General features: G+C 39.9%; 1 protein-coding gene across 1 annotated transcript; it reads left to right on the top strand.

The window, feature by feature from the left end:
* Positions 1–605: 605 nt before the first annotated feature.
* Positions 606–11,404, top strand: sfxn2 (sideroflexin 2). The gene is made up of 12 exons (XM_084567972.1): positions 606–793; positions 4,039–4,276; positions 6,040–6,210; positions 6,300–6,398; positions 7,306–7,381; positions 7,547–7,632; positions 7,971–8,031; positions 8,111–8,177; positions 8,270–8,319; positions 8,406–8,455; positions 8,549–8,596; positions 10,583–11,404. Exons 2-12 carry the CDS (start codon positions 4,122–4,124, stop codon positions 10,680–10,682), a joined length of 963 nt encoding a protein of 320 aa, XP_084424098.1. The 5' UTR covers positions 606–793; positions 4,039–4,121; the 3' UTR covers positions 10,683–11,404.
* Positions 11,405–13,242: the final 1,838 nt, after the last annotated feature.

The following is a 13,242-nucleotide window of genomic DNA, read 5'->3' as shown; positions in this document are numbered from 1 at the left end:
GCGACTCGGGACTATTCTATTCAAGGATTATTCTATAATGGGTTTAACCTTTTCAGTTACATCCGATTTTAGTTACACCAGATTTTAGCTTAAAGTTACTGTTCTGTCATATTGTTGTGTTTCTTTTTTATACTGTATATACAACCTATTAGTGTTCAGAATGGATTTTATTATAGTAAAACTTACAGCCAAGCTTCTGTTTACACCTCTACACACATTTTCGAGAAATCTGAGACATCATCAGAGTCCGCCGTGCACGTATTCCCCCATTTAAATGATCACAAACATAAATTAAACGATTGACCTTGAACGCAGCATGAGCTCCAAGTATGGAGGACGAGCCTGCGTTAGCTCCCTGCTAAATGTTTAACGCGTATAACACGAGTATTTCCGAGTGTTTTCATTTATTTTGCGGGCTATAATTTGCCGTACATGTTGCAATGAGTGACTGCACACTACACTAGGTAGTTTAGCTTTAATTTCAGCCCGAGACTGAGAACAGCACGGTTTTGTTGTCATGGAGCTAATTAGCTAGCTAGTTAGCATGTTGCAGCAGCTGTAAAGTCAAGCGTTATCCACATTCAGTAAACACACTGACTATATCGGCTCTTGTATGTATTTCAAGTGTGTTTATTGAGTGAGGTTTGGTTCGGGCCGGTTTTAAGACAGGGAGCTGCCCCGTCCTGTGATTGGAGGACGGTTTGCCACGTGCACATTTCTTTACTATGCCACACGAGCACATTTGATTACCTGTCAGGTTGCTGTCTTGGAACGAGTGGAGTCTATCTCTAAGGTAAATCTCTTCTGCTTTTGAAGGTGCACATTGCGAGTTTTTTTGTCTCGTGGGTTTCTCTTGTTGCTTCTGTTTGTTTTTGCACAAAATCAGATTGAGCCGGTAACCCGAGCACGGAGTTGCATCACTCTCAGAGCTGACATGTTTGCACTTCATGTCGTTACAACTTAACGCAGGACTCCACTTAAAGACGTCGCAAACATCTGGTTTATAAACTGAATGCATGTAATTGTGCACACTTCCTGTGTGCACGAGTTTAAGAGTGGAGAGACCCTCGTGTGTGTGTATCCAGATGTTGCTCTGGCCTGCAGATCCAGTTTGTCAAGCCTGCAGCTAGTTAGTGCTGTGAAGTGTTCTCGCTTGACAAAATATAGTGAAAACTGTAACAGACCACAGCTAAATCTTATCTTCATGACTGTTATGATGTTCAGTTTATGTTGAAACACTGTTAGAAAGGCAATAATTCAACTGAATGATCATTTGGAGCAGTTTGAGGAGCTGTTAAACTGGATCAAATTAAACTTTCTGTCTGTTGTTTAGTCTAATCCATTGACTATACTGGGTTTGTAAAAATAACAGAAGCATGTGTTGGTACGGCACAATGCAATTCAACTGTGTTACAAACCACTAAAATGAAAACACAGTTGAATCAACAGCTTTTTATAGTTATTTTATATAAACACAGAATACGATGTCCTTCATGGAGCTTAGATTTAGAGCAAGAGTGATTTATTACAATGCATTTGTTGTCCCCCGTGTACCTAATGAACTGGCAGGTGAATGTAAATGCAGTACAGTATTCTGCAGCTTAAATTTAATATAGTGAGTCGAGTACTTTATTCTTTTACTCCTCCGTATTAAAGCACATCTTTAATTCCTGCACAAAATCAAACTTTCCATATGAAAACAAAACACACAAAATATGATTCTGTGTGTTTCATTAACCACAAGTGTGTGCAATAGAGTTGAAACGATGAGTCAGTACGTTGATCAGTTGACAGAAAAGAAATACCACAAATACCGTGATTACACCTCCACTAATGTGAATATTTGCCACATTTTCCATAATTTATTGTCATAGTTTTAATATTCTTCTCATATTCTTTTATGTTTGTACTGTGGGTTTAACACCCGATCAACAGATTGATCCACCGTGAATATAATTAGCTGCAATCCCAAACAGAATAGTTAAAATACAGTGAAATACGCATTAATACATCAGATAAGTAAAGACTGCAAGACTGCAGGTTTTTAATTATTTTTCACATCCGGATTCATTAATCTTCTCATTGATTCGTGTATAAATCGACCGGTTGTTTTCTCTAATGCCCTGTGACCTCCATTATAGGTGGCAGTTTCATTATTTTCCCTGGCTCTCGCTGAACTAATTAGTAAATTAGTGGAGAGAAAATTAACTGACAGCTAATCTGTTAATCTCATAATTGGGAGCTGTTTTTAAACTGAAACTACTGGTGTAAGTTATTAGTAAACTCAGTGTCTCTGGGAAATAGAAGACGTTTAGGAGGGCGTCAGTGAGTTGTTGTTGTTCTCAGGCGTTGATAATGACGGTAATACTTGCAACATAAAGTTCTGTCTTTATTAGTGGACACACAAAAGTGTAACAACTTTAAAACATATAAACAACAAACTGAAGATATAATGATAAAAACATTCAGGCCTTCAGAGTTTATTTTGACTCCACAGGATGGAGGATAGAGGATGCTGTTTGTCAGTTGTGCAAATTTCTAAATAATAGTTTGTTTATCAGATTATGTAGACACAAATGATATTTAGTAAACCTGGGTCTTTTGGGACCCATGACAGTCTGGGATTGTCTTAATACACTCCCTAGTAAAGCCTAAATTCAGTGGTTATATTATTCACTTAATATTTGCCTGAAACTAAGACTTATATTAAAATATTAGGTATTAAATTTTGTCCAAACAAGAGCCCAGAAGTTAATTAAATTATATTATTTTTCCTCCAACAGTATGTTAGAGGAAAAATAACCATGATTCAACTTTAAACAGAAGTTTTAAAAAATATCTTTGAGAAATGTTTGACACTTTTAAGCATCTGTCTGAATAGTCACTGATCAACTATTAATTAGTTGTTATTCACTAAAATATTCATTAGAAAACCATTTATTTATTATCTATAAAGGTCAAGATTAATTACCTGTAAATCATTAGACTGATTTAAGCTTTTTAAATGTGAGCGTTGGCCACATTTCTCAGTTTAAAGTCAATGTTCTCAGTTTAAGGTCAACGTTTAAAGTCACTGTGAACTGAATATTTTTGGATTGCTGATCAAACGAAGCGATCTTGCAGCTTTATTTTGTTCCCTGGCTGCAAATCTAATTCTTTCTCTTTTGATTATTTATTCTTATTGGTGTCCTGGGCCACGTTGACTTTGGGCTCATGTTCAGTGATCCCACCAGCGTCCGCCGGCCTTTAACCTACTTTCTAAGCAAACAGCTTCAGAAACAATCCAGTTCCAGCCAGGTGGAGCCTTCAGATATCGCTGGTACACCGCTCTCTTCGTGTGCGCTGTGTTTATATTTCACCTAAAACTCATCATAAATACTTCATAGTGTAATAATATTGGCTGTGCAGTGGGACTTTTGGACAGACTGAGCTGCAGTCAGCAGGTTTTGCCGCCTCTTGTTGGTTAATAGGACGCATATTGCTGCAGCTGCAAAAACCCAAAATGACTACCTGTGGATCCATTTACCAGGAGGTGGTCAATGCTTTCTAGTGGAGATCTGGGCCTTGAGAGTTTGTTTTGTTTTTCAGGGAGGAACAAGAGTTTGTGTGTGTTCAGGGATGTGTTTGGTTTCTAACAGCCTGGGTGGTTAAAGTTAGAGAGTTGGGGCTGTGCAGGATATTCAGAGCGAGGATGATTGTTTTTCCATCAAGAGTTGAGGTGCTCACTAACGTTTGATGGCTCCCTTTTCCATTAGGAGCTTTGCACCTGAAGAGAGAGAGAGTGGATAAAACCACCACAATTTATTATTCTTGGAAAATGGAGTTTTACTTCTGCTTCTACTCCGCAACATTTAGCGTGATATTATTGTACTGATAGTTGACTTTGTTCTGTTATCTTTCAAATAACTATTTTACAGACAAGGTTTATTAATACTGGAACCAGTATTTCATATTGGTCACAGCAACGTAATGAAAAAGACCATACACACCTTTGTCTGTGTCTCTGACCCACTGAGCTAACAACCTGTTCCTCTCCAGGGTCCGACTGCAGCGAGCAGCCGAGGAACCTGCTGCAGAGTCTTTTTAATGCATCAGCCCGAAGCCGCTTTTTATCAAACACGATGGCTTCGAGCACGTTCGACATCGACGCGCCCCGATGGGATCAGACCACGTTCATGGGCCGACTGAAACACTTCTTCAACATCACCGACTGTCGGACGGCGCTGCTGCCTGACTCGCGCCTGGATGAAGCCAAGGCTTTGGTGGAGAGCTGCAGGTGAGAAAATGGAGACGGTGTCCGGCCTCCACCTCGGGCACATTTTTTGAACCCTAGACTTCAGTCTTTCAGCAGAAATATTATGGACATATTCCAAGTTACCCTTGTTGAGGCTGTTGGCATTTGTCCATAAGCATGTAAAAATATGATGTGTAAAGTTAGGTTTACCCTAACAGTTAAAGGGGAACTACTGTTTTTTACAACCTGGACCTTATTTATGGCATAAAATACGGTCGTTTACTCACCCATATAACTTTGGTGTCATTTGAAGTCGTTCCATACAATATTGAGATCCGCGTATATACATATAGTGGGAGTGACTGGGGCACCGAAACGCAGCCTCTAAATAACGCATTATCTGCCACGAAACTCGTTCATTTCACCAATATTTTGCTATGATACGCTAGTGCTATTCCTCGTTGAGTCTGGAGTTACCTGTAATCTATTCACGGACGGTTTGTTGTTCTTTGGCCAGCTGTTCCTCTCTCTGCCTCCGCATAATATTCAGCCATGTTGCAAAAAACTAGCAGTAGCAAATTACAGGTAAACAAGCCGTGCGGGGTGCTCAGAGATGATATCATCCAGGTCAGAGGTTAGTAGGTCAATCTACAGACCCCAGATGATGATAACAGGTAACTCCGGACTCAATGGGGAATAGCACTAGCGTGTCATAACAAAATATTGGTGAAGCGAACGAGTTTCGCGGCGGATAATGCGTTATTTAAAGGCTGCGTTTCGGTGCCCCAGTCACTCCCACTATATGGATATGCGTGGATCTAAATATTTTCCGAACAACTCCAAATGACAAGCTATATGGGTGAGTAAACGATCGTATTTTGTGCCAGAAATAAGGTCCAGGTTGTAAAAAAAAAAACTGTAGTTCCCCTTTATGGTAACACTTAAACTACAGCTGGTTTGTGAGAAATTGAAGTGGTAGTTCCTGCTTGTTGTACTCATACCTGCCTTATCGTGGCTGCTCTTAACCTCTTTCCTGTTGCTCCTTCACAATAAAAGCCACATTTTTCTAGTTGGAACATTTTATATGCTGCAGTAGTAGGTTAATTTTTATGAATGTCATCTCAAAATATTAAATATTAAACACAGTATTTCTAAATTGTAAGATGTAAATGTTAATTTAATAATATTACATTTAATCGCTGTAGTTCTAAAGAAGGTCTGACTATAAAAAATAAAAAGCATGACCTGTACATAAAAATGGACAAATCCTCCGTAACGTCCCCCCATACGTTTCCTGAAGATCGGTTTTGAAGCTCAGTCCAGTGGCTCCGGCAGTCGCCATCTTGGAAGTGCTACACTCCACCGAACTACCAGCTAATTCAGAAACTGCCACACTCACCTGTCACTCAAAGCGTTCCACCCATTGATTATGCATAATTTAAGTCTTGATTTAATTCAAATGTGTGTATTGTATAACATTTTCTCCCTGTACAGTTGTTATATATGGTTTAATTAGCTATAGAGACCAAAACTTTGTTTGTACCAGGCTGTAAACATGTTTATTTCTGCTGTAAAGTTGATGATGTAGTCACTTCTGGGGCCTCAAGTAGTCATTTGGGTTCATTTGTCATCCCTTAGAGGTTGGCACTAACAGAAGCATGGGAATGGCATACGGTTTTAAGGTGGATTTTACAGTTAGATATAAATAAATCAATAAGCTAAAAGCCCCAAACGTTTGCAGGGATATTTCTTTAGGTATGTTAGTGCTGATTATATTTTTCTCTCTTTTCTTTTTTGCTCTGCAGGGCAGGGTCCGTCCCTCCCGGCACTACAGAGGAGCAGCTCCACTACGCTAAGAAGCTGTACGACTCGGCCTTTCACCCAGACACAGGAGACCGAATGAACCTCATTGGCCGCATGTCGTTCCAGGTCCCCGGAGGCATGGCCATCACCGGCTTCATGCTGCAGTTCTACAGGTAAAAACAGGACGAGCTGCATTTTACCACATCCTACAGTTTGACAGAGGAAGCTTCAGAGGGGTTTTTATTACTGTGTTTGTTTTTAGGACGGTTCCTGCTGTGGTGTTCTGGCAGTGGGTGAATCAGTCCTTCAACGCTCTGGTCAACTACACCAACCGCAACGCTGCCTCCCCAATCACTACCAAGTAAGATCTAACATTTATATTCAGATTATCTTTCAGCTGACAACAAGTTATTTAACCCCAACTGATGGAATGAGTAGCTTCTCATTTCTTGAACAACCATGTCTAAAGACACATCCTGTGGTCGTGCAAAATATGTTTGAGACGGGTCAAATCATTGTCATGCATCAAGCAGAGAAAACATCTAAGGAGATTGAAGAAACTACTAAAACTGGGTTAAGAACTGTCCAACGCATTATTAAAAACTGGAAGGATAGTGGAGAACCATCGTCTTAGAGGAAGAAAACCAACAGTAGAACTCAGGGCTATGTTTAATAGTGAAAGTAAGAGCATCTCCACACGTACATTGAGAAGGGAACTCAAGGGATTGGGACTGAACAGCTGTGTAGCCTTAAGAAAACCACTAATCAGTGAGGCTAACCGGAAAAAAAGGCTTCAGTTTGCTAGAGAGCATAAAGATTGGACTTTGGAGCAATGGAGGAAGGTCATGTGGTCTGATGAGTCCAGATTTACCCTGTTCCAGAGTGATGGGGGCATCACGGTAAGAAGAGAGGCAGATGAAGTGATGCACCCATCATGCCTAGTGTCTACTGTACAAGCCTGTGGGGGCAGTGCTATGATCTGGGGTTGCTGCAGTTGCTCAGGTCTAGGTTCAGCAACATTATGTTGTCCAAAGAATGAGGTCAGCTGACTACCTGAATATACTGAATGACCAGGTTATAACATCAATGGATTCTTTCTTTGATTAAGCTGATGATAAAGGGTGGATCTTCCTGTTTGTTGCTTCTCCTGTGAGACCCTGAACCCTGAATTGATCAGCTAGCTTCATAATAAACAGGAGCACATGTATAAAGCTGTGAACTAATGTGATTATTAAATCCACTGTTTAAATTTTAATTGTGTCTCTCAGGCAGATTGGAGTCGCCTACATTACAGCCACCAGCACGGCTTTAGCAACAGCAGTCGGACTGAACCTCTACACGAAGGTACAAACGTTGTCTCATCTTGGCTCCAAAAACCTAATCATCTGAGCACTAGAGTTCATTTTTGACCTTTAAAAAACACTCACAGCTACATCGTACAGTCTTCTCTAGGCGACGTAGTTGTTTGTGAGGATGTTTTATGACGATCTTTCTCCACTCCATCCACAGAAAGCTCCTCCTCTCGTGGCTCGCTGGGTCCCTTTCGCAGCCGTGGCAGCAGCCAACTGTGTTAACATTCCCATGATGAGGCAGCAGTGAGTCCTTATCTGTGTCACTCTTTGAACTCATGGGAATGTGGAGGTGTATTCATGACGTCTGCCAATATCACGGTGACGTTCTCGCGGTGTTCGTCCTTCTGAGAAGCCACAGACACATGTGTTAGATCCTGGAAGGTGCTGACGCAGCGTTACTGATGTTAAAATAATGATGTGATGTTAACCATAGTGGGCAGCACGGTGACGAGGTGGCGAGGGCAACATCCCTCTTTTAGGTCTGTTTTGGGAATTACACCAAAGCGGCTGTTATTCTACCAGGAAGTCAAAATATCTGACTGCCACAACTTTTTACGTTCGGCCTAATTTATTGTTTTAAGGGAAATCCTGAACGGCATCGCTGTCACAGATGAAAACGGCAACAAACTGGGCCACTCTAAGGTCAGGACTTTGCACACACACTTTGAATTTTTTCTTTACTTTCTTTTTATTTATCATTATTTGTCTTTAAACCTTGCAGAAAGCTGCGGTAAAAGGCATCACTCAGGTGGTGATTTCTCGGATCACCATGGCCGCTCCGGGAATGAGTACGTACAGAAGTACTAATAAGAAAAAGTCTCAATCTATACATTAAATCCGTTCAAGTTTAAGTAGTAATATTCCTCTCTCCTTCTCTCAGTCGTCCTCCCTATCATCATGCAAAGGCTGGAGAAATACAAGTTCATGCAGGTCAGACGCTCGTCTTGATTACCGCTCTGCTCAGGTCACATGAATGCGTGCCTCGGGTCTTCAAGTGTTTTTCTGTCTGTTCGCAGAGAATCACGTTTCTACACGGACCGATTCAAGTCATGCTGGTGGGAGGGTTGTAAGTACAAACGGGTTTCAGGATCACGGGAGATTTTAACATCCTCAGGAGCACTTCGTTGGTAACTGTTGTGTTTCTTCTTTTTTTTTAAAGTTTGATCTTCATGGTCCCCGCTGCCTGCTCCCTGTTCCCTCAGAAATGGTAATGAGACGGTTTCTGTGCTTTCTGACGCGTTTATAGACCTGATGGTTTGTTTATGTCTCAGACTGACTTCTTTGTTTCATGCATCCACATGTTTAAGCTTTTTTTGGAGATATTAAAATCGAAGAAATATCTACACCGATCAGCCACAACATTAAAACCACTGACAGGAGAAGTAAATAACATTTAAACCAACCTGTGACAATTCAGTGTTCTGCTGGGAAACTTTTGGACCTGGCATTCATTCATGTGGATGTTACTTAGACATCCACACCACCCACCTAGACCAGACCAGGCACCCCCACCTCATAGCAATGACACTCCTTAATGGCAGGATGCAGCCTGACACAGGCACACACACAAAAACAACTTGGGAACAACTAAAAAAAACATGAAGACCAGGACATGGTGTTGACCTGGCCTACAAATTCACTAGATCCCAAACTGATCAAGTATCTGTGGGATGATCCACAGAGGCCCCTCCCCTCAACCCATTGGACCCAAAGATCCCCGCTAACAACATTCCACTATTGACCACTAGAGGCTAACACCAAAATTGAGTCAATCCCCATAGACCTCTCTGTTAAATTGTTCAACTTTACAACAGACATAAACATGCAACAACAGGAATTTTCATGCAATTCATATGTTTAAATTTTAAGCAGGTTCACAGGTTACTAGCTCCTGCCTCCTTTACCGTTTTTTTTTTTTTTAAATTAGCCATAGAGTCGAGTTCTTCTTCAGTTTAACAACAAACAAACTGCAACTTTTGAACAACGTCTCAGTTTCTGTTCATTAGCGGTTGGCTTCCTTTATGCTGCGCTAACAGATCAGTAGTCTGTAGATCATTGTTGTCTGGCAACAAACGTAAAAATCAAATGTCAGTGAGTAAACTAAACTATAAAGAGCAGGACCGAAGAGGCTGGTGGCCAGATGTTTATTTATTTTTTTGCGACGTACAAGAAGGTTGAGCTAGTTTCTATTGTTCAGTTTGGAGGGAAATCTTTTTGAAGGTGACGGCTTTGTTGATTAGGAGTGAAAACATGTCTAAAAATTATTTTTGAAGATAATTTTTATAAAATGAGTCTTCATTTTATGGCGTTAGGTGTAAGTTTAGTGCGATTTATAACGTAACAGGACTCGGGTAATAAACAGATAAAACAGACATGGGAGGTTGTCATCTTAAATAAATGCTGACAAGGTTTTAAAATGTGTGAAAAGACGCATTTCGTTGCAATAATCGTCACTAAACTCATATGTAATGTCACAACCAATATTTTGAAAGCCTCTATTTTAAAGAATGTTCCTTCTATACATATCGTGAAATTGTTTATTAGCCATAAATGACATTCTTTAGTCTGAAATGCTTTTTAATCTAAGGTAGATCCATAATTTATGAGATATTACTTTAACCAACTGATTTTAACCGAGAAGTTAGCAAATAAGAGTTTATTATTTTAAATAAAATTTGCACCTAGGTTTATTTCAGACACACTCTGTTGCATAAAAGCCAAAACTGGCAGAACCTCTATACTAATCATTCATTTTTTTGAAATTCAACGCTATATAATGTCAAAAACATTGTCAAAAAATGTCTAAAATGCTTTTTAAACTTTCAGATAAAGCTGGAATTTGAGGAAATTACCTCAAACCACTTAATTTTGAACCCAAATATTCTCATTTTCTCAGTCTTTTGAGGATATTTCATGTATTTATGGCCACTGATCATCTAATGTTAAATAAATGCTGCCACCGTTCTGTTTAAGATCCGTCACTGCATTGTGTTTATAATATGGTCGTTACAGACGTCTAACGTGCATTGAGTCCCTCTGGAAATGAGATTTTTGATCTAGTGCAATAGAAAAATGGAAATAGTAACCCAGAGGAATAAGATGAGCTCTGCATATTCAAACAAACCAGTGTCGTCTCCTTCGGTCTTTCTGGACTAACTCTTTGCTTCTCGTGTCTCTTCTGTGTGCGCTGCAGCTCTATGGCGGTGTCGAAGCTGGAGCCCGAGCTGAGAGACTCCATCGTGTCTCAGTACGGAGACAGAGTACAACAAGTCTACTTCAACAAAGGCCTCTGAGACCCAGACGCCGCATTAGTGTTTTCTATTCGACACATCGAACACGTGTGTGTTTACATAAAGTGTCTTCATTTTCTAAGTATTAGTCTCTTTTTTTCGGTGTTTATCTTTTGAGGGAGCTATCTGTTGGACTTTTGATCAATCACTTTTTAATTTTTAAATCTCACACTGCTTCTCTTTAAAGCGACTCTTTATTCCTGTCGAGTAACCAAAGTGATCTCACCTCAGGAACGGTACGATATTTTGTCAGATTAAACCTCCGTTAGTTTGTTTACGTCTCTGCCAAGCTTCACCACGCTCTGTGCCTTTTTTACAAAGGACTTTTCTTTTTCTTTTTTTTGTCTCAGCTGACACAGGCTGAACTGTGAAACTTAAACAAAATGTCTCTATGCATGAGTCAAACCAAGCGGTCGTTGGCTGCAGTGGAGGCTGCTGCCCTCTTCTGCCAGAAAGGAGGTAGATGTACAATATATCCTGGAAGATTACAATGTGTTAACCTCTGACCACGAAATGAGCTGGAATAATAAAAAAGAAATCAAAAAGAACATGTTTGATCTTGTTTTTGTTTGTGTTTTATAGTAAAATCCGTGAAGAAAATTAGTCACCATTTGAAAATGCTGATATCGTTTAAAAATGCTGACTGGTTGACGTGACTCATGACGATGTCCGGGCCTACGTGACGTCTCATCGGCATCAGTGCCGCAATATTAAACTAAACTCTCATCTTGTTTATTTCCCGTTGTCAGTACTACTATACAGTCATGGAATAATATGGAAATTGCTGTTTTATGTAATAGTAAACCAGTCACAGGGACATTTCCTCCTAACCTTTGATACATCAAAACATTGTTGCTAGGCGGCGGGTCAGGTTGGCCCACAGTGGCGACACATGCAGTTTCGTTGTATGATGTGTAGTGTTTAATGACAAATAAAGCACTTTACCTTATTAATGAATTTATCTGATTAGATTTACATTACTTGAGTAAGATAAACTGTGGTTGGTTAATTTATACTGCAGAAGGACAACGAGCCCTTTTCACCTTTTGTTGCTTTTATAAATGGAATCATGATCAATACAAGTCAAGTCAGTATTTAATAGTTGTACGTTTGGCTGCAACTACTTCACTCAAACCTGCATGAATAGGTCTTACTCAGGCTCACACATCTGGACACAGCGGTTTTACTTGCATTCTTCTTCAATGCAAAAGTGCTCAAGCTCCGTGAGGTTGTGCTGGAGGATCGGGCGTGAACCACAGCCTGAGATTGTACAGAGGTCTGAGCTATAACTCTGCGTCAAGGTCGTTCCCCTTGATGTCTTTTGATAAGATAAGACCTAACTGAGTTAAATAAAAATTGCATAAGTTAAGAAAAAAACTTCATAAGAGCAAATATGTGAATTGAAACTCAAACATTTAGACTCTGTGTCGAGAATAAGTAACTTTCAAGCTTCAAATCCAGTCTGTGTCGGTGTCACTTGATGCTTTGGGTCATTTATCTTGCTCAGTTTCTCTCGTCCTCCAGGATTGTTCTTGAATTTGCTGAATTCATTCTGAATTTTACCTTCTATCTATCTTTACAAGTTGCCAAGAAGCGTGTGCTGAACGGCATGATGCTGCCACCGCCGTGCTTCACAGTGGGGATGACGCATTTGTGGTGATGTTCAGTGTTTGGTGTCCAACAAACATAGCGTCTACTCTGACGCCTCTTCCAGTTGACCTTGGAGTCACTTGGTGAACTTTAGTTGCTCCTTCAGGTTGGTCCACAGGCCTCTAGGTAGAATTACACATGTCCTTTCTGTTTCTTAATAATGGATTTAACTGAACTCTAGGTTGTGTTTGAAGACATTTTATTTTTTGGGGGGGTTTTCTTCTCTGATTTGCTCAAACTTTCTCTTCTTGGTGTAACTGTAGCCACAGACTGAACCTTCAATACACCGGTGTCTTCATACTCAAACCACTTGAGAAACATTCACTGCTATTAGGTGATCTCCAGGTCAATAATTATGAAACTACTAGCACCAATTGGCTGGACCTGGACCTGGACCTACACAATTGCATATTTTAAATGCAACATTTTTAATGAAGTAATAATACCAATAAATAAATAAATGTAGAAATCTGTTTCTACTTGACAGTAAAGATTTTGCTGATGTTGGTAATTACTGTAGATTAATTTTACTGACCATGAAAAAAAGAGGAAAATGGTGAGCGCTTCTTGTCAGTGATGAGTCAAAGGGGTCTCGATGTCCAGGTCATGGAGTCAGTCAGTCTGGTGTCGGATGAAGAAAGAAGAAACTGGCACAGAATTGCTCAAGGGCTCTTCCTGTTGAAAAGAAAGGAGTTTTCCACTGTCGCCTTAATGCTTGCTCATCGGGGTTTACTGTCTCGGTTATGTAAAGCGTCTTGAGACAATATGGATTATTATTGACAAAGAATCATTAATCAAATTTATTATAACTGAATTATTTAGAAATTTTACATTTGCTTCACTTTTCATGACATTCAGTTATAAAAACGATTAATTGTATCCTCTTTAAAGTAAAATATACATTTATTGATCT

The sequence above is a fragment of the Chelon labrosus genome, assembly GCF_963514085.1.
Source record: "Chelon labrosus genome assembly, chromosome: 19".
In the NCBI taxonomy this organism is placed as follows: Eukaryota; Metazoa; Chordata; class Actinopteri; order Mugiliformes; family Mugilidae; genus Chelon; species Chelon labrosus.
The sequence above is the reverse complement of the archived record's forward strand: the minus strand, read 5'-3'. Positions and strand labels throughout refer to the sequence as shown.

What these genes read in the sequence shown, in the direction of transcription:
- sfxn2 (XM_084567972.1), top strand. Translation starts at nt 4,122, where the DNA reads ATGGCTTCGAGCACGTTCGACATCGACGCGCCCCGATGGGATCAGACC. An exon ending in TTCATGCTGCAGTTCTACAG is followed by an intron (nt 6,211 to 6,299) that starts GTAAAAACAGGA and finishes GTTTGTTTTTAG; the next exon opens with GACGGTTCCTGCTGTGGTGT. An exon ending in AGAAATACAAGTTCATGCAG is followed by an intron (nt 8,320 to 8,405) that starts GTCAGACGCTCG and finishes GTCTGTTCGCAG; the next exon opens with AGAATCACGTTTCTACACGG.